Consider the following 23,017-nt stretch of genomic DNA (forward strand, 5'->3'; position numbering starts at 1 on the left):
CGGGCCCAAAGAGTGAAAATCCGACTCTGACCTACATATTGAGTATTACATCAAATCACACTGTAGATTTGACACTGATGGTGAAACAGCGCCGAAAGAAACCAGCAAAAACAAACACGCAAGACCCCGCCTTCAGCACAAGTCCGGGGCGCGGCTGCTCGGGTGTCTAAACGTGCCCCCCCGTAAATGAGAGAACAACGACCCCCCGTATAGATGGTCGTCTTTATGCTTTCATGACCCGTGTGACAGGCATGAAACGGGACGGTGAGCCCCGGCGGAGAACAGGCGGCAGCGAGCGCCCGCAGCTAGCCCCAAGCGGCGCGCGCCCACAAGGCTAAAGCATCCTCGCACCACCGGAGAGAGAGGTGACACCAGTCAATCCCCACTCTGACAGGCCAGCACAGATAATAGAGGGCTTTGATTCCCCGCAATAACTCCTGCCAATCACAATGAAAGGCATCTTGATTGCAGAGAACCATAGGAGCGCATGCATGTGCAAAGGGGGGAGTGTGCGGGTCATAAAAGCGAGCCGCCTTCACGTTATTAGACTATGTAAATGTCTTCAAAAGGCTGATAATGTCGGCTTTGATATGAAAAAATTAAACAGATATTCATATGGCATGGAAAGATGCTACTGGAGATAATGTTTTTATTCTTTTAATATCCTGTTTGAGCCTCCTTGTGTGCAGAGGATACTGACACGGACTTTGTGACCCTGTATGTCTGGAATGTTCGTGCATAAAATTACTTGATTATCATGCTTTTTCCAGGTACTATAAAATAAGTAGATCGTGGTTTTACATTATGGCCACAGCAAGCTGCAGTATTGATCTTGAATGACTTCTTAATAGAAACGGTCAATTGACTTTACGTTCAAAACTGCCTCTTCATAGTGAGAAGCACCAACTCTTCCTTAGGTTATTTACATGTTTTTATATTGACTTTTTTAACCCTATATGTATCATTTGGAGTCAAGTACAGAGATGTGGGCGGTAATATAATATTTACATAATATGTCAATTCAACATCGTTTGGTTAGGGTACAAATTTTGCCTACAGTAGATTTAAGGCTTTTAATCAAGTGCGACTAATGCCAGTTTAATTTGAATGTCAAATGATTGAGGTTTGTCTTTGGGAGTGACGAATGTGGATGGAGTTACGTGAAGAGGAAGCCAAAGTACAACCCGTAGAAAATCCATCCAGATACAGGAGAAAAACATGCAAAACTTGTGACCTTCTTGCACCTTCCAAACACCGTGAACATCAGGATGTTTGTATGTGAAAAAAAAAAAGTGTTTTGGTAAGTTCATGTTAATGTGAGGATTCAGAAACGTTATAAATCTTAACAAAATCAGAACGTTACAATCATTATTTCACCAATTCCTTTGCTGGATACAAAAAAATCTCTGGGCTTCTTTTGGCTTTTTCTTCTCAAAAATGTGATACCTAAAAAAAAAAAAAAAAACACTTGATGTTTTCTTTCTTTGTAAACCCCTTAATTAAAAAAGAGAAAAAATCCCTCAAAAATTCAGCCGATTCCTCCTTGTATCTTGCACTTCAAACAATTCTCAAAATGCCAAGGTTCAAAACGTTTGCCATAAGTAGACCAGACAAGTCTACAAAAATGCACAACAATCAGCTTAAACACTTGAAGGCCATTTGAGCTATTAAGATGCACTTTACATCCACATCTTCGAGCACTAAGTGAAATACAAAGCACACAAAGCCTTCCTGACTCGCTTTCCGCGTGGGGCTGAGCTTTCCAGTACAGTATGCGTGCGCCCTTTTGTATGCGAACTGCGCCAAACATGCACAGGATTGGGAAAGGTGAGCGGGAGGCCAAGCAGAGGAGTCCTTCAGGTGGAATAAAAGCATGTGAGCGCGAGGAGAAAGGTCAGCTGTAAACTTGTATCAGAATAGTGGTGATCAGGCCGTGCGGCTGGATCTCGGAGGTATTGAGCAAGGCACGGTCTAATGGCTCTGATATATGGACTACAGGACTCCCCGAAGAGGTCAATACCAAAGCACTTTGTCTCTATGAGCAATGACCCTCTCCAGCGCCATTTAGAAGCTTTATATCTGCAGGAAATAGGCTGGAAAGGCCGCGGGCAGGGCACCCAAAGAAGGCTAATCCCAATAACGTCTTTTCAAGTCACTCCTTCGACTGTCTGGTCATTGTAAGTTTTATGATTGCTTATTTATCATGAGATTTGGACGCGGTTGGATAAGGACTATCAAAGCTGAAGTTAGTTGCTTTATTTACCATATAAGACGGTTTTCAAAAAATGTCTTTCTATTTTCGTGACCTACATTAAAAAGAATACGATTATAGTTTGGTATTCAATGTTGAACGTTACATTCAACAGACGTTACAAGATGTTTAGGTATTACTTTGACTGTTTTTGATTAGAAACAGAATGCTATATACGAAACATTGTGAAGGAGTATAAGATAAGATAAGATATTCCTTTATTGTCCACACATGGGGAAATTTCATTGTTGCAACGCAGGTAGATACAGAGGAAAAGGACAGAAGTTCAAAAAACACTCTTAATAGAAGAACTCTTATAAACAAAACTCTTAATAAACAAAAACTCCATAGTCAAAATCTCTCATTTCTTAATAAGGAATTGAGGGGAAAAATAAAGATAAAATAAAATAAAAACAGCTAGCGTATGACAAGATAATACTAATACTTATTATACAATTATTAATATTTATTGACACAATTATTAACATTTATTGATGTTTTATGTTTGTGACTGTTTTACTTGAGAAAAAACTACACAAAAAGTTGATATTTTTGCAAACGTTTTCCCTAATCGTGTTTGTAGCGAGAACTAGCATTATTGTAGTCATTTATTTCAGTCTGTATTTTCACGTCACGTCTGAATACTTTTTGCACATCAATATCAATAACGTGCTACAAGAATCCCAGTGCAGCGGGCAGTGTACAATATACCATGTCCTTTCATCACCACTACAGACGCCTGTGATTCACTCTCATCCAGTCTTATCTGAAACTTTGTGGATCTATGGCGTGTGTGTCGATGGTGGTAACAGAGATAAAGCCGGGGAAAGTACTCTTCTGATGCGGTCCCATTTCTCTCAGAACACATGCAGCCCCGTAATGGCCACCATCAGAGGCGCCTCCGCGGTGTATTGATTCGGGACTAACCTTTGGTGTGAAATATGAAAGCAGCCAAATAGTGTTTATGAATGCCTACTGTAATTGGAATGAGCAGATGTTGCGCCATTGTTCCGCTGTGTTCGATAAAAAGGCTTCTCGCGATATCGTTCTTTTCCCATGCTGTCTTTTTGCTTGGCTCTTTGTACTTTCTACAACTCCTTTGTCAAAGTGCTAAACCAAACTCTTTTTAGCATAAAGTTCCTGGGGATTGAGTCCAGGGCCATGCAGGCAGGGGCTTGAAATGTGGGGTGTGCATGTTAAGCTTGTGTTGGGTTTTTTTAAGGAACTAATCAGTATGCAGAATAGTTTAATTCTTCTAATTTAAAACGTTTCCACCGATATTAAAATGTTGTCCCATTGGTATTTGGATGAATACTTAAAATTGCTGATTATAAAAAGAACAAAAAGAAACAACTGACTACTGAACCTGAGTCCGCAGTTGTACTTTAAAGCAGAGGAATCAAAGGTAGTCATCTGGACACCATTTTTAGAAATCAATATGTTTCGACTTCCATCTGAAAGTGTATATTCTCAAACTGAAGGGGATGGTGCGAGATGCTAGCATTTATACTCTCCTGAGCTCAAAGGGGAGGAGATATTACAGAAACTAACCTTGCCTTGTTTACTAGTCAGCAATTCTACCGGGGTGTGCAGAACTCACACACATCGACATACAAGCATCAGAAACATCACAAACCTTGTGCTCTACATTGGAAAAACAGTACATAAATAGGGTAATGAACAATATGACTGATTCAAAAGTAAATGTATATCGTTTAACACACAGAATAGCCTACATATATCTCAACTGCAACACGTATTAGTCTTTTGCATGTCGTCTCTGTGTGTCACCACTGAGCACATACGAAATGCAACCAATCCGAACCTAATGCATCCATGTCCACAACCGACACAATGTGCTCTACAATGTCCCACAGTGCCTGTTGTCTGTGTAAGTATCACATACTCTCTTCAGTGCTCCCGAGACGCACATGCATCAACTTCATTTGACTCACATCACAGCGATGTTGTCCTGCTCAGGTGAAGCCAAATCTGTTTTCTGTGAGTAGACGTTCAGGTTTGTCGCTCTGTTTTCTATTTCCGTTCAGTCCTGGTGCATTTGTTTCAAACAACACAAGCTGCAAATCCAGTCTCTAACTCCAGATTTACAATTCTTTTTTCTCAGTTCTTTGGCCAAAATTCCACCACAGTGATATATAAAAACTGAGCAATAAGCTAAACTTTGACTACTCACTGGAATCCATGCTCACGTTGCCGCTGCTGTTGCACATTCAAGTTTAGTTTACCCTCAATTTGACCTTCAAGGACTGGGTTTAGTGCAGAAACAATTTAATTAATTAATGATTAACAGGTAAAATAGATATTTCATGGATTGAGGTACAATCCTGTCTACATTTTTAAAGAGTAAAATATTGTATTATAATTTTTTACATTTAATGACAAAACTTGAGGGGGGGCGGCCACCCCCCCGCACCCCCGTCCTGCGTCCATGCAAGTCAGCTACTTTCACTCTACATCTTGGGTCATTAGGGTCTATTGTGGTCCGATCTAGAGAAGTCAAGATTGATTTCTGACAAGGTGAGAAGAGGCAGGGTTAAGTTATAACTCCTCCCCTTTAGGCGGGTCCAATTTGAGCTCAGGTGCGTGTAAGTCCAAGCTTCTTAAACCATTTTCTTCAGATTGAGAATGCCTTTTGGGAGGAAGTCGAAACATCCTGACGTTTCAAAAAGGTGCCCGGATAACTACCTTTGAAACCTTTCCCTACCTGAGGGAATTGTTTGAATAACAAAAAGAAAATGCAATAAAGGGTGGGTCATATTGAATACTGTATATCATCCAGACAATATCATTGCAATCCATCGGACACGTGGTAAAACGTGTCCATAAATGTCTCGGCGGGTATCATTTATTACCCGTGCGACTTGATACTAAACTCTGTCCTGTCCCGTCCTCAGACTCTGTGCTCCGTGCTGAGGCAGCGCTGACCGTCTGAAGTGTAGCCCTGAGCCATGGAGGAGATGGACAGTAAACCGTACCAGCCGCTGTCGAAGGGGCGCCACGAGATGGAGATGTCCTACACCAGCTCATCGGACGAGAGCGAGGACGGACGGGCGCACCACCGCTCCTACACGTCCCGCGAAACCCTGCCCGACTACACGCATGAGCTGCGCCTGACGCTGGGATCACACCGCGAGAGGCAGAGCAACTACAGCCAGCCCCAGCCAGGTGAGACGCCGCACACGCTCGGCTTTAGTTCAGGAAGTATACGGGGGATGTACTGTATACGCTCCATCTGCTCGTGTCTGACGTGCCCGGGTTCACTTGAGTTTTGACCCGGGCGTGCTGTCTGTCTTGTGTGCGGTTTGGAGTTTGAGTTTGTGGTGTTGGTGTATTTGTGTGGCAAGGCTCCAAGTCTTTCGGTTCCATATATTCAGCTATTCAACTCCCACCAGCCAAAGACATGTTTTTGTAATGGTAAATACATTAAAAAGTTTAGTGACGACAGTACGGTTGTTACAAAAATCAATGCACAGATATATATCATGCTAAATTTAGTATTGAAACTAGAAAATCATTTGAACAAATAATAAAAACAATGGAAAGTGAGTAGATTATATGAATAGGACGTTAGATTTCTCCTGAAGAGTTTGAAAAGTATCTTGGTGTATATCAGAACCTAAGACCAAATAATACAATTAAACAAAGTACAAATATCTTGAGCTGAAAATGATGTTATTATATGAGTATAGAAGAAACATGTTTTAATTGTCATTGTGGTATCATCAACAGAATTGAGTATTAAGACGTTTCCTTAGCATTCAGATTGTGTACTGAATTTTAGTATTATGCAGCAATAAGGCAATAACAAGGAGATGAATGGCAGGGACGGAGCCGACAGGACAGGATCAAGGACAGGGCTGACATAATATTGGACGTTTCTAAAATGGAAAGGCTAACTTTTGCAGTGAGTTTGAAAATGGACAAATTTGTCGAACATCGTGAAAAATGGGACAGATACAAAAGGGACATATGCCAGACAGACTTTCTACTGACTACTCTTTTTGTTTTTGTCTTTTAACTCTCTGTGACTTCTTCTGTTATTTGTTGTATTACATAAAAAAAAACAGTCAAAAAAAAACTGTAAGGCATTTTAGTGTTGACTACTTTAGATGGCAGTGTGCTGTATGTGTTGAGAAGTTTATTGGTGAGTCATCCGAGCTCAGTGAAATGAGAAAAGAGAACAAAAAAAAGACCTCATTGAATCTGTAGGCATACAACATATCCCAACAATGAGCCAAACCTACAACAATACTAGGCAATGATAAGACATATTTTACACAGTATATCATGTGTCTCCCTAACTGGCTTTTGTTAATTACATCTTAAGTAACTTCTGGCTGAACTGACTTTAAATGTCGAGGGCACAGTGCTTTATAAAACTCTTAAGAACATCACTATACATACCAGTGTGTGGTCCGGGCAATCAAGGCAATCAGTGATTGGCCAATAAAATCTAAAATTACCATGCGTCACAACTATATATAAATTGTTCTAAAATATATCCGAATAAGCCGGTTTTCCCCCTCACTTCTGCTGCTGAAGTTTGGCTGAACTCACGGTGTCTTTTAGTGGCCTCTACAGGTCGCTGGGCAGTACTGCGTGGGAAGCTTGGTTCTTCTTCTCCCGCAGCTGCTCAGTCTGTGGTCATGCACAGAGGTTTTAGAACCAGAGCTGAAAGCAGCTTCTTTTAGAGCTCTGTACAGCTCTGAAGACCACACAGCCTCAAACCACACTGAATAAACCTGTGTGAGAATCAAGGATGTTTGCAGGTTTTGCCCTGACTGAGCATGTGCAGAGGAGAAGGGAAGAGCAGCACCAACTTTTAACAAACTATCATTTAGAGACAAGTTTGTGTTTGCATCTAAGGTTGTGCTCATGTTTCCAATGATTAGATGTTAGTTAGAAATACAGGCAGTCATTTAACAATATAGAATGCCAATTTGTGTGATCAATTGTTCGATGAAGTAGGCTTATTTATACATCCAGCACATTGTCATCGTATGTGAGTTTAGCTCAGTAGAATAGGTGTTCGCCCTTCATGCGGGGGCCCCGGGTTTGAATCCCACCCTTGCGTTTTCTTCCCCACTTTTCTATTATTCACTAAATATTAATGACCACCCCAGGTCTGCTTGCCCATCCATAAAAGTCACCGCACGCCACTGATACATACTGAGCGTTTGGAATATTTGTGCACTTGGCTGTAGAACACCTTATTTGTCCTAGTTTTGCCTCATAACTCCCACACACACACACACACACACACACACATCCATATAGACGCAGAGGTTAATTAATCTCCAGCAGCACAAGTGGATACAGACAAAGATATCCACAGACGCTCCGCTCGCACACTCGGCCCGGGTCTTTAAAAGGGCCTATGTGAATTACCTATTACGGCCCACAATGAGCCAGAAGGACAGTCGGAGGCAGCCAATTACCTCTTCTCCACGGAGGTGATATTTCTCTCCCACAGCTAAACTAGGTCAACTCCGAACCTCTCTGGCCTCACCTGCTGAGTAACACCACCTTCCATTACACGCGCACACACACACTTACACACACACACTTACACACACACACGCACACACACACACACGCACACACACACACACGCACACACACTGTAACAGGTAGACGGCCGTTGACAGAGACACACCGAAAAAGTCCTTCCCTGGCGGTGACAGGAGGAGGAATGGGCCGGAGCGGGCGCTGATGGATGGCCTTTATGCAGGTCATGTATGGTGTTAAGAGAGAAGCTCCACCTCATCACAAGTGCACTGCAGCCAAGAGATCAATAGATAGAGTCTCTCGCCTCCTCCTCCGACCTCCCTCCCTCGCTCGGCCTCTCTCTCTTATCCTTTCTTTCTCTTCAACAATCTCTCTGTACCTTTCTCTCTCTCGCCTCTCTCTCTCTCTCTGTCTTTCGCTCGCTTTTCTCTCCGTCCTCCTTCAGCCTCTATCCTTCAGTCTTTCTCACTAACGCCTCTCTTTCTTTCTTTTACACTCTCCCTCGCTCTATCCTTCGCTCACTTATCCCCGCCCTATCTCCTTCAATCTCTATTTCTCTTCTGCTCTCATTCGTTCCCTCCTTTTCTCTCTTAGACTCTCTTCCTCTCTCTCCCATTGCTTTCTCTCTCTCTCTCTCTCTCTCTCTCTCTCTTTCCATCCCCCGCTCTCAGTATCTCTCCCTATTTCTCCACCTCTCTAACCCCTCTGTTCTTCTGTCTCTGTCTTAGATTGTCTCTTGCTCTATCTATCTTCTTTCTCTTTGTCTCTTTTAGACTTAGCTACATGTCTCTCTCTGTCTCTCTCTCACTTACCGCCTCTCTCCCACAAGTGTGTGATCTTATAGTTTTGACGGACGACTTTTAAAAGTGTCCAAAGTCGGGCTTAGAGCTGCTTCAGTTTATTGTTGGTTCCATTCTGGGACAGACATCGCTCTCACTTACTTACCCATCCTTTCTCCCTCAATCTCTATAGCTACCTCTCCTTCTCTCTCTTAGATTGTCGTCCTCTAACTACCATCTCTCTCCTCGTCTCGCTCCCTTTTTCTCGCTCTCCCTCTTCCTCTCATATTTCCCCCACTTTCTCCCAGTTTCCCCGCTTCCATATTATATATCTGTTTTGTCTGTCTCGCCCTCTTTCTCTAACTTATCTCTGTCTTCCATGATCCCTCTTGTCTCTGTCTCTGTCTCTCTCTCTCTCTCTTCCCCCGTCTCTCTCTCTCTCTTTCCCCCCTCTCTCTTTGCCAGGACCAATGTGCCGTGCTAACAAGCAGCATTAGCCATTCGTAACAGTTACAACTCCTGACAAGCCGACGCACTCAGGGGAATTCAGGGTTTGAATACCACCTGCAATGGATTTTGGCGTGTTACATTCCACCAGAGCCAAGCTTCTCTGGCTGTTACTCATTGTGAGATGTCTGAAATGTCCTTCTTGGAGAAAAAAAATAAAATTGGAATCAAATCTGAACCTTTGTCCAAAAATTTTTGTCATATTTTTGTGTATCCCATTTTTTGGAATCCATCACTCTTTGTTGCCTTTCACCTTTCCAAATATTTTTGTCCAATTTGTGAAAAGACCTTCCTCGAATCCTGTTATTGTTGAGTTTGCTGCTAACTGGAACGTTTTGGGTTGGAAAAATATAATTAATTAAATCAATTAAATATAATTTGAAAATACTACTTATGTAAACTAAAGTGTGTGTATTCATGAGTTTATTTATTCAAAATACATAAAATTTTCATTGCTACGGCAACGGTGCTACATTTTCTTCACTCTGAATTAATTACTACTACTTTTTTTCCTTTTTAACGACACTAGTCTCATGAATAAAACTGGTTTTAAATCATCATTATGACTTTGTCAGTACTGACAATCAAACTGCATATTCAGTATCAAAACTGAATTACAAATATTACTATAGTCACAGTAGTAGAAGTAGTAGTAGTTACAACAGCAGTAGTAGAAGTAGTAGTAGTAGTAGTAGTAGTAGTAGTAGTAGTAGTAGTAGTAGTAGTAGTAGTAGTAGTAGTAGTAGTAGTAGTAGTAGTTGTAATAGTAGTTAGTAGTAGTGGTATGGTAGTGGTAGTGGTAGTGGTAGTAGTAGTAGTAGTAGTGGTGGTAGTGGAAGTGGTAGTGGTAGTAGTAGAAGAAGAAAATTTCATTATTTGTCTTTTTAGAATACTGAAACGAGTTGGAGAAGTGTTATTTTGTAGTACTTTTACTTCACTTCAGAGGCTCTTCCAGTATAATATTCTCACATTATGATTAGATCTTTTGTGTTCCAATAACAAACTCCCCCATCCTCGCCCGTCATATGGAGAGGAGCAGCCGACCCCCAGAGCAGCTTTGGAAATGTCAATGGCAGCTTGTACTGAGAAGCACATCTGTTCATCTTTGGGCAGGAGAGTTATATATAGTGTACCCTACCTAAGTAACCAACTGTTAAGGGGGGACATCGCCTCCGGTCAGGTTTTTAATGGATTACAGTGTTCTTGACAAAGATTGGCCGAATCATTTCTCATCCAACTCCCCACATACTTTATGACATTATCTTATCTTCCTATAAAAGTACAGCGTTTTAAACTTCAAATCCCATTTCTAATTAGAACAAAAGTGAACGTATAATGTGCTCCGCTCTACAATGTTTATCATGTCTAAGGCCTTAGGTTGTGGGTGGCTCAAATCGTTCCCACAAACTGCAAACATCAGTGATGCAGAGGCAGCAACAGTGGCTGGTTTTAAGTTACATTTACAATTACATTTACTTCACAAGCAATGTGAAACATAATGTTTTTTGACCAACTGTTTAACCTATTTACTGACCTCACCTTTTACTTCTCAGGTAATATTTTTTGAAGAAAGTGTTATCTTGCCAACATTCCCACGAAGAGTGAGTTTAAAAGGGCCAAAAAGTGTCTATAATAGTAGCTTTTTCTCCGTTTTCACCTTATCCCTGCCCTCTTACACTTCTGATTGCCACGGATCGAGAGTAAGTCTGCTCACCCCATCTTTCTGGATATTTCAAGGCAAAAAAATCAGTGCTGCTATTGTTTTGGACTCTTGTGTGTAAAAAAAATGAGAATTATGTTTAGGGAGACCTGGGATGTTCATGTGCAACAACAAGTCAACACTCGCTGGGCAGATGGACAATAGTTTGAAGTGGCTTTTGATCGGGTCAGTCTGATAACATGATACTTAGTTACTTTATGTCCAGTTTGCTCATCTCTTCACCCCATAATAGTGACACTCTAACACACATAAGACCAGTTGCTGTAGATAAGCTAAGCACTCTGCCACCTTGCGTAACACCCACATCATATTTACTTACACTTGCATATTTTAACAGTGCGCTTTATAGCATTTCAAATTGTACGTGATTCATCATTGTGTACAAAAACCCCAGTACAAAAGACTGTGTCTGAATTATTCAAATGGTATAATGCATGTATAATGACGTTGAGCATATGGGTAAACACAAATTGTGAAACAAAAATGAAAATAGCATTCAGAGGAACAATACACTACTGTGTGCATAGTTTAAATTATGCAGTAATTATAGGAGAGTTAAATCAAAGAATATGCCGCTAGTTTTATGCAAATATTGCCATTAAATTACTTTAAAGGGCCTTTTTATTTTCTTAAGGCTGCATCCTGGCGTGAAGAGGTATATTCAAAGCACCAGTGTCCTTACATAACAAAGAGTTTGTTTACAATACTGCAAGTACATTAGACGGTATACACATGTGAATTATTCAGATTCTGATAAATGAGTAATGGCTTTGAACATAGTATGGGTATACATAATTTCAGAGGTGAAGAGCGACCGAAAATAACTTTAGCAGGAGAGCTACGCCATAGTACTATTTATGAACCGGAGATACCATCTACATTACAGTGGGTATAGTATCATAGACATTTTATATTGCTCTTCAAACTTTAAACAGACTGAACATTCTGGACACTGGGTATACTTGTATATTAAGACTGCACATAATACATTTTGGACACTTAAAGACACTATACATTGCCTTAAAGTTGACATTTGATACTTTATTATGGCTGTAATTGGCTTTTAAATATATTTTTGGTATTATAATAGTAAGTATTTTACATTTATAACTTAATATAACACACACTTTAAAACCCACACCATAACTATTTCTAATAAGGTCTTCTGTCCTCTGCTAGTGGGACTGAACAATAAAATAAAATAACAATGAAGCCTTTAGGCAACATGAATGCTATGCTAGTAGAGCTATGTGTAGTGAACACAAATTGGAACGCAGAATGTGTGGTGTATGAACTTTAAAACTGCACTGGAATCCATATTTTCACCTGCGACACAACACATTAAAACAAAGTGCTTTGTGAGCATTCAGAGAAGACATCCTCTTAAACAGGATTAATGAAACAAGCCTGAATCAAGCAAAATACAATAGGGATAACAATATGACGTGGCACTTTTTTCACTATGTTTCTCCTTGTGTAACGCAATGTTTATTTCACAAACTCTTAAGAATCCATTTGGTCATTAGGTTAGTGTGACGGACCAATCACAGCACAGCATTGCAGTTTGGGCGGAGTTCAAAAGGAGAGACCTAAACAAGCATAGCAACATACTTTGGCCCATTTTTAGCAGATGTACAGATTATTTTGTCTTTTTAAAACGTTGAAGCGCTTTGTGTATTTGAGGGCGGGGAAGACTGACTGGATTTAACAACAGTTTCATTTCTCGGCTGGTTCATTGTTGCTTCGACCAATCAGATTCAAACATTTGTCATGATGTTTTCGCCTTTTCCCGACTGCATGTGGCGAGAGCTTGTCCAGATTGATATTTGTCATCATAACAACCACATACAAAAGGTGATCGTGACGGCTCACCTGACCTGTACGGCGCACGTGTTGTTTCCCAATGTACTTCCACAGCCGCTCAACGTAATTGCAGGGAAATGAGTTGTTATTCTCAAACTCCCCCCCCATAATTGACTTGCCATTTATTTCACCAACTAAATATTTCATGTGAGTTGTCGGTGTTTGTCGAGAAGCCAGGGCAGTTGTTGCTTGGAAATGGCCTATTTGTCTTGAATTGGCCTCTTGAAGCCAATTTGAGCTAAGCAGTGGTGGGTGGTGGCGAACAATCTTGAACGATGTGTGAGGCGAGGGTGTCTTGACCTCATCAGAAGAGAACAGCAAGACACAGGACTGGTCAAGGCACTGATCAGAAAGGACTCCAGCCACTTCAGAAACTACTGGGTTAAACATAGAGCGGACTTGACCCAACACATATATGAACAGTGCTAAGTGAGAGGTGAAGCTGCCACTCCAGTTTAACGACACTTAGTCAGTCAAATACGATGGAGCTTAACAGTCTTTTCCACCCCAAACCTGTAGGAAGTGAAACTCCAAAGGCAAAAATGTAAACCAGCTTTGTTATAGCAGGTGTATTTACATGTTACCACACAACGTGAGACACTGCAGGTGAACAAGACACAATCTTACGTTTAAAGATATAAATTTGAAACATCCCCTGTGGTTTACTCACATGAATGTAAGAATTACGAGTATTTCATCCATGTTATGCTTTCATATAGAAATAAAACAATTTATTTGCAAAAAAGGCCATCATTTCTTCAATTCTGTCCACATTCTGTATATTAAAATCTAGTTTACATTCATTTGTGCGTGCTTTATTTTATTGCAGTTAATCATTTTTACTGTTTTATTTATTGTTTTCTGTTGCACCATAATCATGAAGAAAGCTCGGTTTGGGAATGCACTGACTTTTTCTGTTTCTGATTTAGAAATAATGAAATATGTAGTTTTGGATAGTCTATGTCTGCAGTTACATCTTATATTTATTACTTTGAGGTCCTTTTGAGTTACAATTTGACCCAAAACAAGTGTCAAATGCTAAACCTGCTTACTTTATTGAACCACCATATTGAACCACTGTGCTGTGCCTCCCCTTTTACTTATTATTAAAACTACAGTGTATGATTTGCCGGGAAAGCATTTTGTCCGGGCACTTTTACTGTTCGTTGTAAATTTGCTGAAGTCCCATTTACATAAAGAGATTGAATTCAGATTTTAAAGTATTGTTTTATAAATTATTAATGCTGGCTGTGAAAATTGTTTAAAAAGGTCGGGAGTTAATTTGCATGAAATTGACTGAAAATTGTTGATTTGAGTGCTGGCACACATTTGCTCAGCATGGCACTGATTTAGTAAACAATTCCGCTGCCAAATACAATGCATAATTCAATTTGGAAAGTTTTAAAAGACATAAATTAATACAATTCACATTTATTTGTAGTGATAGCCAATGCCTCATTTGCGAGCTACAATTGAGCACTTGAAATCCAAAGATACATTTATTTTATGGAAAAAAAAAAAGTAAAAATGTAAAAAAAACTAAAGAAACAGTTGCCTTTATTGGTGAACTTATGTAAAAAATGTCTACATGTCCAATTATTTGTTCAAGTTGGTGTTTGTTGATTTAAAAAAAAAAAAATATATATATAGAGGTGGATGATATAACGAAGATTTTATAATATTGTAATTGTTGTTTTGGAGATAGGCCAAATTGTCCTATAGTAGTCTGCAAAGAAAACTGTTTTAAGGAGAACTTCAAGTGTAATCTTTCAAATTGTTTTGCGATAATTCAACCATCAACCAAGATTTACAGGCGTGTTTTTGCAAATTTTTTTATGGATTTCCATAATAACGTGTGAATTGTGAGGTCTGGATAAGATAAAAAGATGTCAAGGCATATATTTCTATCAATTTTGCTCACCTCAATGTAGAAAGCAATGGAAAGAATAAGAAAATCTGATGAGAAATATAGGACAAATTGTGCCTTCAGCTAATGTACTGGCTTTTAATCTAATGCCCTTCCCAGATTCCAAGGACTAACTGTGATAAGAACACTGCAATTTAACATCAAAACTTGTTTCGTCTCCGTTTCATAATTTTCTCTGCATTTGATGAACTAAATTGAGAAATCGGGAATGAACGGACCAAGCAATAAAGAAGACGCTATTTTCATTTTAGCTCGTGCATGCAGTGGCACGATTAACTAGCTTGAAAAACACATCAAAGTAAGATTCATGAGCTTCTTTAAACTTTCTCAATGCACATGAAAACACCTATTGATCATCAGTGGCCATAACAACTCGTGCGGTCCTGGATTCCTACACGAGTCTTGCACTGCGGTCTTTATGGACCTCAATCCAAATTTAGCTCGAACTTACTGCTTATACATTCTGCAGTGTGATGGTATGTGCGAGGTAATTTACTCAACCGTCTCCACAGGAAAAAAGTGCCAGGCTCAATTGAATAGAATTGAATTGAAGTGTAACCAGAAGACTAACACAGTATATCAGATGTTCTCAGATAGCAGGATTGGAGGGCCCGCTAATACCTGAAAGCACAGCAGCCGCAATTTTTCCCTCAGCCTAAGTCAATATTAATAAGGTTTGATCTTTATCTGATCTCTTCACCCCACCAAGGAGAATATAGATGAGATCAGCGCACTGTTTGAGCAGCCGTTCAATACATCTCGGGCTCAATAACGCGCGTCAGGCCGGTCGGCGGAGGATATAGGGCCGTGGCAAATGGTGAAAGAAAAATCAAGCTTGGCATTTTCATTTGGATGCTCCTTCTGCCAAATCTTTTAATAAACGCTTGCTCAAAAATCCAGCCGGCTCCTGACATAATTGTGGAGATTTGGAGTGTTTGGTTGGGTCTCACAAACACCTGGTCAGTTTAAGAACTAGAGCAAATAAAAACACATGTCGGTGTTAAGAGATTTGCGTCTTTTGAGTACTGTCTTTTCTCTTCTCTGTTTTCATGCCGAATTGCTTAGTCACGAGCTGCTGCCTCTGCAACCAAATCCGAGCCACTTCAGGCCTTAAAGTGGACACTCCAGGACAGGGCTATTCAACTTAATTTTCCTGAGGGCCAGATTTTTCGAAGGGCCAAGGCCAGACTCGCACGACACGCCACTGCTGTAGGGTCGCACGAAATATCCCCAAAATGTGTTTAATAAAATGAGTTCATACAATACAAATAACTACTGATAGATTTGATATTTGTGAGAGATAATCCATCCAGTACTGAACCAGAATTAAACTAGGACTAGAATTGTACAAACCAGGTCTAACCCAGAATCCAACAGGACTGAACTCAAGACCAAAGCAGGTCTGATCTAATGCTAACAGAGAATTAAACTAGTACTTTTTAAAAATATATATTTGTAAGATTGGTTGTGGGCCTGCTTAACTCACTTGGAAGGCCTGATTTGTTATATTCATTCTTATGTTGAATAGCCCGGCTCCGGGATCTAATACTCTTGACTTGACTCAGACTTGACGAGGTTCAGGACTTGGACCAAGGATTCTGACTGATTCTCCTCAAGTCCGACCTCTGTGCAACTGCTTTTAAAACATATATTATAAGATGTTGTTATGTTGTCACAAGTTAAGAAAGCTTCTCTTAATAGGCTGGACTTGTGACTTGAACTTTATTTGAACTTGGACTTGCAGGAGTCAGAGCAGTTGCACTTGTTAGATGAAGCTAAAAATTGAATGAATAAATGTTCACCTTTAAAAACTAACACAAGCCTATACATCTGTAACCTTGAATATCTCTTCCCTCAATTCTTTCTATTGATATGTTTTGAGTCGGTGTAGCACTGTAAAACTTGACGTAAACTCATGGCTAAATTCTGGGATGGATAGTTTCTGCTCTGCTTTAAACTGGCTTCATCTGATCAAAATCCAAAATATCTTGATTCAAATACTTTCAGAAAGATCTCGTTTTTATTGTAGAAGATCCAAGTCTTTTATTTCGTGGAAACTCAAACTAGCAGAAGGCGTTTTGAACCTCAATGAACAAAGCATTGTCTAATCTCTCCTACTGATTTGGGTCCCCATCTGTGTCCTTGTGTGTTCAGACATAGACTTCTGTAAGAGCGGCCCCATGCGCAGCCCTGACTTCCACTTGCACCAGGCCCAGCAGCAGCAGCAGGACGAGGAGGAGGAGGCCCTGTGCTCCGGCCCGGCTGCTCACGTGGGCCGCGGCGGGGGCAGAAACTACTCCCTCGGCGTGGGCTCGGATGTGGACACGGAGCCCGAGGTGGAGCCCTCTCCTGGCCTGCAGCACATGTGGATGAGAGGCCTGAAGTCCGAACAGAGCTCCTGCCTCACCAGCCGCGCCAACTCCGCCCTCTCCCTCACCGATACTGAGCACGACCGCAAGAGCGAGCCCGACAACGGTGAGTACAGGCCCCGGTCCCGTTGCACGTGACACTGTGAGGCTCAAAGGGAACATAACGTAAAGATGCATTACTTTTGGCTTATGATATTCCCCATGTTCTCGTTGGTTTTCACTGTCATATGTCTACAAGAAGGGGTGAATTTAAAGTCATAAAACAGCGCGCACGGTCACACTGTACAATGGCTCGCAGGATCAGTCATTGCTACGAAGCAGGATTCAAATAGGATGCAAATGTGGGTTTAGGCTCCATGTGGTGAAGTCAGAGTAGTTTTACCAGTTAGATGAGGCTTGTGCTACATGCTGTGATTTTTCTTCGTAAGAGGCAATAAATGAAAAACAAATGGGAGATTATGGTCCTGTTCACAGTTGAGCTCTTCTGCTGTTACTTTGAGGAGCGCTTGTGTTTACTGCTGGTCACGTGTTTGAGAGAGAAGGATCGTGGACGCAGTGAGAGGAGGGCTCACTCTGCAATCAAGATACATACAAAATGTCAAACACGGTTGATGTCAATCACACCTCGACTTAGGCAGGAGTGTCCAAACTTTTTTCACCGAGGGCCGCATTTTGAAATGTATATGGAGCAGAGGGCCAGACACACAAAAATGAAGTGATCCATTAGAAATGTTGCATCTGACATAGTTTGGATGAGCCTCCACACCTTTAATAAGACTTGGAACATTAATATCAGGTTGGTATAACATATTTTACAATTAAAGTACTACTCTTTGTTGTTTGGGCCAACTTAGCAGGAAGCCTGCGGCCCAACAAATACTGGTCTGAGGGCCGCATTTGGCCCCCGGGCCACAGTTTGGACACCCCTGTTCTAAGGTTAATCTTCGTCCCTGTCTTACTGTGAGACCTACTACCCACGTTTCAAACCACCGCACAAGATTTTTCGCACAATCAGAAATCTTTCACTGCAGACGGCCAAAATCGTGCCGTAGACAGGCTTAAATTGTGTTCATCATCTACAATTTTCTCCATGGGTAAGGCAAGTTTTTTTGAACATGATTGCAAGGTTAGGACTTCTCGATCTTGTGGCTTACTTCTCTGGCCACAGTCGACAATCTCGCCCGTGTAGTGCGCGGCATAATCCGGGGTCTGAAACATGTTTTCAGTGAAAGCCCACCACCCAAAGTGAGAGCAAACTGTAAACATAGAAGGAACATGTAAACTTCACTCAGACAAAGCCCACGTGGTCCGGCTAAAAGTGCACTCTTGTTGTGAGGCAATAGCAAACCACAGTGCAGAGGGATTTGACCTTCCCAGCTCATTGTTTCATAGTCATTGTTGTTCTATATATAATGGATTACTTTGCCTGTCTACACCTCAGGCTTTTAAATATATCAACTTTGAAAGGCAAATTAATTAGTTTGCATATGACCAAGAAGAAATCCAGATCTTCAGCTTCTAAAATATCTGCGTATGTTTAACCAATGTCCTATAGTTCAATCCTATGAAAACAAATGAGCAAATACAAAGATACAACAAATTCACAAGTCAACTTTTGATAAGCATTTTAATGTTCTGAACTAAGGCTGCTTTTGCATTAATTACCCATGTTTTTGAAGGTTTCAGGGTGATAAATAATGGAAACAGTTACCAAATACATTCAATTGTATTTTTTTTTGTATTTTTAATAGTCAAAACTCTCAAAATGGCGCAGGAAGCTGAAACCCATGAATAGACAAGTCGTAACCGCTTTACAAAGTAAATGTATATTTTTATTATTTCCTGTTTCCTGTGTTTTGGTACATTCACAGTGTATTATATTCTTAAGAGAAGAAACCCAAACCTTTAAATACCAAGCATAAACAACATGACATTCAAAGTCTGTGAGGTTTAAGTTACACCCTGAGGCAATTTGTCCTTTTATATATATTTTTTAAAATATGTTTTCCTTTTTTTTAAATTTAAATTTGTAAGTCTTTGAAGAACAGATAAAGACACATACTGTTGTCGAAGTTTGTGAAGTGAGCTTTTACGGAAGGTGACACAGGTTAAAAGAAAAAAAAGGCTTTTATAAGACTTTTAAAAGGATTGTTGGAACACTTTTGATGATTGTAAATATATATACGGCCCTGTTCTAAACCATGAACCAGTGGCTAAATAAGGCATCAATATATTTTCTATGGAAGAATGAGCATTAGCCACCAACTAGAAAATTATAATTAATCAATGTTTGGCATAGAATCTAAAGGCTAAATAAGCTTGAATATGTTCGGCCAATTTACGGTAATTTGTAAATGCATGCGAGCTGGATCCATCAATTACAAAGCCCAAGCATAAAGTAAATTAAAAGTGCACAGTGCAACTTTTCCCATGCACGGCCTGTATTCTACTTGTTTTCATAGAAATGCTGTGACTTTGTCTGAAATGTTTGACCAAATTTGGCTCAAAACTTATGTATCTCTATTGAGACAAGTGTCAGGTCAGATCTATGGAGAGGCAAGCTCCCCATAAAGTAAGAATGCATGTTTTTAGCAATGAATTAAACATATGTAAGAATATAACTTCAATGACGTAGTCTGGAACCTTTCAAGCAATAACACATCAAAGGAGACAAGTAGGTGACGGACGACCCACAAGAAAAGTTACATGTTGAACTTTAAAGCTAAACCTGTAAACTAACAGAAACAATACAACCCAATACAATACAAAATGTGAAAGAATGCTACTTTTGTTTTCAGACTGCAGGTATAACTATCTTTATCCATTGAAATATTTTGCTTGTGCGACTCCGAGGACTAAGAATAGCAGAGGTCGGGATTTGCTTACTGTAGCGGTTGTACTAGTAGTAGACAAGCACCTCTGTGGGTGAGACCGAAGCCTGCAAGGAAGAGAAAGTTTGCCAGGCGGGGGTGCAGCTAGTGGGCCGACCCGGAGAGAGCACATCTTGGGATGGCGCCAGCTTTCTGTCTTGCACCGCTGGGCTCGGCCGGGCTCCCCGCAGATGGAGAGTTAGTTAGAGGTGCACATAAACAAAGGCAGCGCTCTCCAGCCCATCCCAAGGGCACTGTCTGTCTGTGCGGAGGGAAGAAAGAAAGACAAAAATATTGGGTTAGAAATAGGAAAAAATAAAACAAGGTGGAACATTATTCAGCAGCGAAGACAAAGTGGCGCAGCGAGAAGGGAGGCGAGGAGAGATTTAGGCCGAAAAGATCCAATGCAAATGAGAGGAGGGATGATAATGTAATGGTGTAATTAGAGTGAAATGAAAGGGAAAGTGCAGCAGAGAGGAAACAGTGATACAGGTCTGCTGGAAGACAAAGATGGAGGACAGAGGAGAGAGGTGCAGACGAGCATTTTATCATTGTTCCTTATGTGGCTGTGAATCCCTTATGGCTGGGACAACAACTTTCGCTGCGAAATAGGAAATACGAATTTGGAAAATCGGTGGATTTCTCCTAAGGTTATGTTTGTGCCAGCTTTTCACTGTATTTTAGCAAGATACCTAAAGAACAATTGGTGAGATGGATTTGAAGGCAATTTTTTTGACACTTGCAATGAATCAAGAACGTACTTTTGAGTATACATGTTTTTTACAGGTTGTACTTTATAATGTTTGCTTTATTCTATTGCAAATACTCAAAAATACCTTGAAAAACATACGTTCTTCCTGTGAGGGGGGTTGCCTTTCCACAGATCTGTCCTGTAACTTGGCCTGGTGGTGCCACACGCTTGTCTCCATGGAGATATAGGTTTGAGTTATGGCCATGCCTTGAAATATTCCTGGCTGAGCAACAGTATCTTCATGAATTGGGCGGTACATCGAAAAATGTATATTATCGCAATTGTTTTGGATGCCAAATCTGAATATCAAGCATCACAATGACAGATATGATATAAGATAAGATAAGATATTCCTTTATGAAGAGATATATGACAGAAACGCCTGCTGTAATATAACAATGAGTGTACAATAATCTCTGTATGATTGTAGCAAAGGATTTTCCATTTGAAAACAAGAAACAACCGACGTTTTTTTTGTTTTTGATTCACCAGACGAATAACGATAAAATTATTGGATTTTTCGTTTTTCACTTTTCTTTTCATCTTTTTTTTGAACAAATCATACACAGATTTAAAAGTGATTATTCTGCCCTTATGTTGTAAATTGTACGATCCATTCGCATTTTGTGAGATACTTGAACCTTAATCAAGCCGCTCGCAAGTACATTTTTAGCTCATTCCCAAAGCCTTGTTAAAATAGCATCTGAATTGTGTTATTGAGCTAATGCAAAGACTATATATACATGGCCCACCCTTACATAGAAGTTACATAGTGCACTTCTAAGGATTGGAAATAGTGCTCATATATTTACATTGAGTTCCCATGAGAAGTCTGTGCATAACAGCGTATGACACTCTTCTGTACGGCACATGTAATAGGACAATTCTTGTAGCGCTCGCATCGTAAATAAAGTATACCTGGGAACATAAACTGCATTACATGAAAATATGACTGTATATCCAAGGGTTGTCAACACTGTAGCACATACTTTATTAGAAAATTATAAAACAGTATTTCCTTGGACTGTCTCTATAGCAAAAGAATACATAGATCAACATATTATAAATACAAAAAATACACTTAAAAAAGAAACAAATCAAATTTTTCATACAAATCACACACACACAAAAAACATGTATTTTCAGCAATTTTCAGAATTGATGTATACTGTATTTTCTGGACTATAAGTCGTTTTTCATAGTTTTGGCCGGGGTGCGACTTATACTTATATTTATATACTTATACTCCGGAGGGAATTATTTGTGATATTATTTGTTATTTTCACACTTGCAACCACATTTCATACTCCAGTGCAACTTATATATGTTTTTTTCTTCTCTATTATGCATTTTTTGGTTGGTGCGACTAATACTCCAGTGCGACTTATAGTCCAGAAAATACGGTATGCAGAAACACAAAACAATAACAGACAACAAAATCGTTCTAATCCCTAAATAATAGCACCAGTAAAATCAAATCAAAGCAAACTATAAAACATAAAACAGCAGTAGATGAAATACAACATGTGGCGTAAAAAACAAGGCTTAAAACACTATAGCAACAACTAAGCATTTCTCTAAAAAAGTCCAATATTTATTCCCTTGGAAAGTCCTAACCATAACATTGTTTAGATGTTTGGGATGGGTGGAGACGCGCCCAGGGGTGCTGTTTTAACGACATAAGGGATTTGACATGGATGGAGCCTGCGTTACGGACGAGCGAGGACCAGAGCGAATGTGTAGGGAGAAAAGAGAGAGAGAGAGGGAAAGTGCTTCCAGCATCACAAACCAATCAATTTGTGACGGCTGCGTGCATATGGACCCACGTTATTACCATTTGAGATGAGGCAGTCAAATCTCTGTCCAGGGTCAAAATAAAGCTGTGGTAAAAACGACAGAGAGAGACAGAGCAACAGAGGGAAAAGAGGATGGAGAGAAAGAAGAGAGCGAAATGAGGAGAGAAGAGGATTTAAATGTTCAAAGAAGCATTTGGCTTTGCCGCTACAATGCACTTGGGAAGCTGGTTTATATGTGGATTTCATTTTGTCACATGTCCTCTGTCACTTTGAACAATCCGTTTCGAGAGAATATTCTTTGCTATTTTATTCTATTTGGTGGAGTTAGATTAGGAAGTTTTTGTCTCGTTCTAGTATGAAGAAAGTCTAACTCCGGCTACAAAGGAGCAATAAAAGTATTATGATGCTGGTGGCTTCATAGACATAGCACTTCTGATGTTGGTGTCTCCTTTAAGCCCAGACCTTTGAAGAGAATGGAATAGAGCGTGGAAATCAGACGCCAAAACGTTCATAGAGATTCTTTTAACAAGATGAGAGAGTAAACAAGGAGCGTAGGAATTGTAAACTTAAAGCAGGGGTACATGAGGTTTGTATAGGTTTATATACTTGTGTAACTCGTCCCTCGGCCTCACAAACCATTTGGCGCATCATTATT

At 40.1% G+C, this 23,017-nt stretch overlaps 1 protein-coding gene across 2 annotated transcripts in view; it reads left to right on the plus strand.

Annotated features, from left to right (window-relative positions):
* tenm1 (teneurin transmembrane protein 1) overlaps positions 1-23,017 on the plus strand; it is a 398,797-nt gene that overhangs the window by 35,960 nt on the left and 339,820 nt on the right. For both annotated transcript variants that reach the window (XM_072439861.1, XM_072439862.1), the window contains exons 2-3: positions 5,167-5,437; positions 16,731-17,051. In XM_072439861.1, coding sequence (XP_072295962.1) covers positions 5,221-5,437; positions 16,731-17,051 — 538 coding nt within the window. In that variant the 5' untranslated portion in view covers positions 5,167-5,220. The remainder of the gene's footprint in view (positions 1-5,166; positions 5,438-16,730; positions 17,052-23,017) is intronic.

The sequence above is a fragment of the Eucyclogobius newberryi genome, unplaced genomic scaffold (assembly GCF_026437365.1).
Source record: "Eucyclogobius newberryi isolate DKJ021-1_F unplaced genomic scaffold, fEucNew1.0.hap1 SCAF_11, whole genome shotgun sequence".
NCBI lineage: Eukaryota > Metazoa > Chordata > Actinopteri > Gobiiformes > Gobiidae > Eucyclogobius > Eucyclogobius newberryi.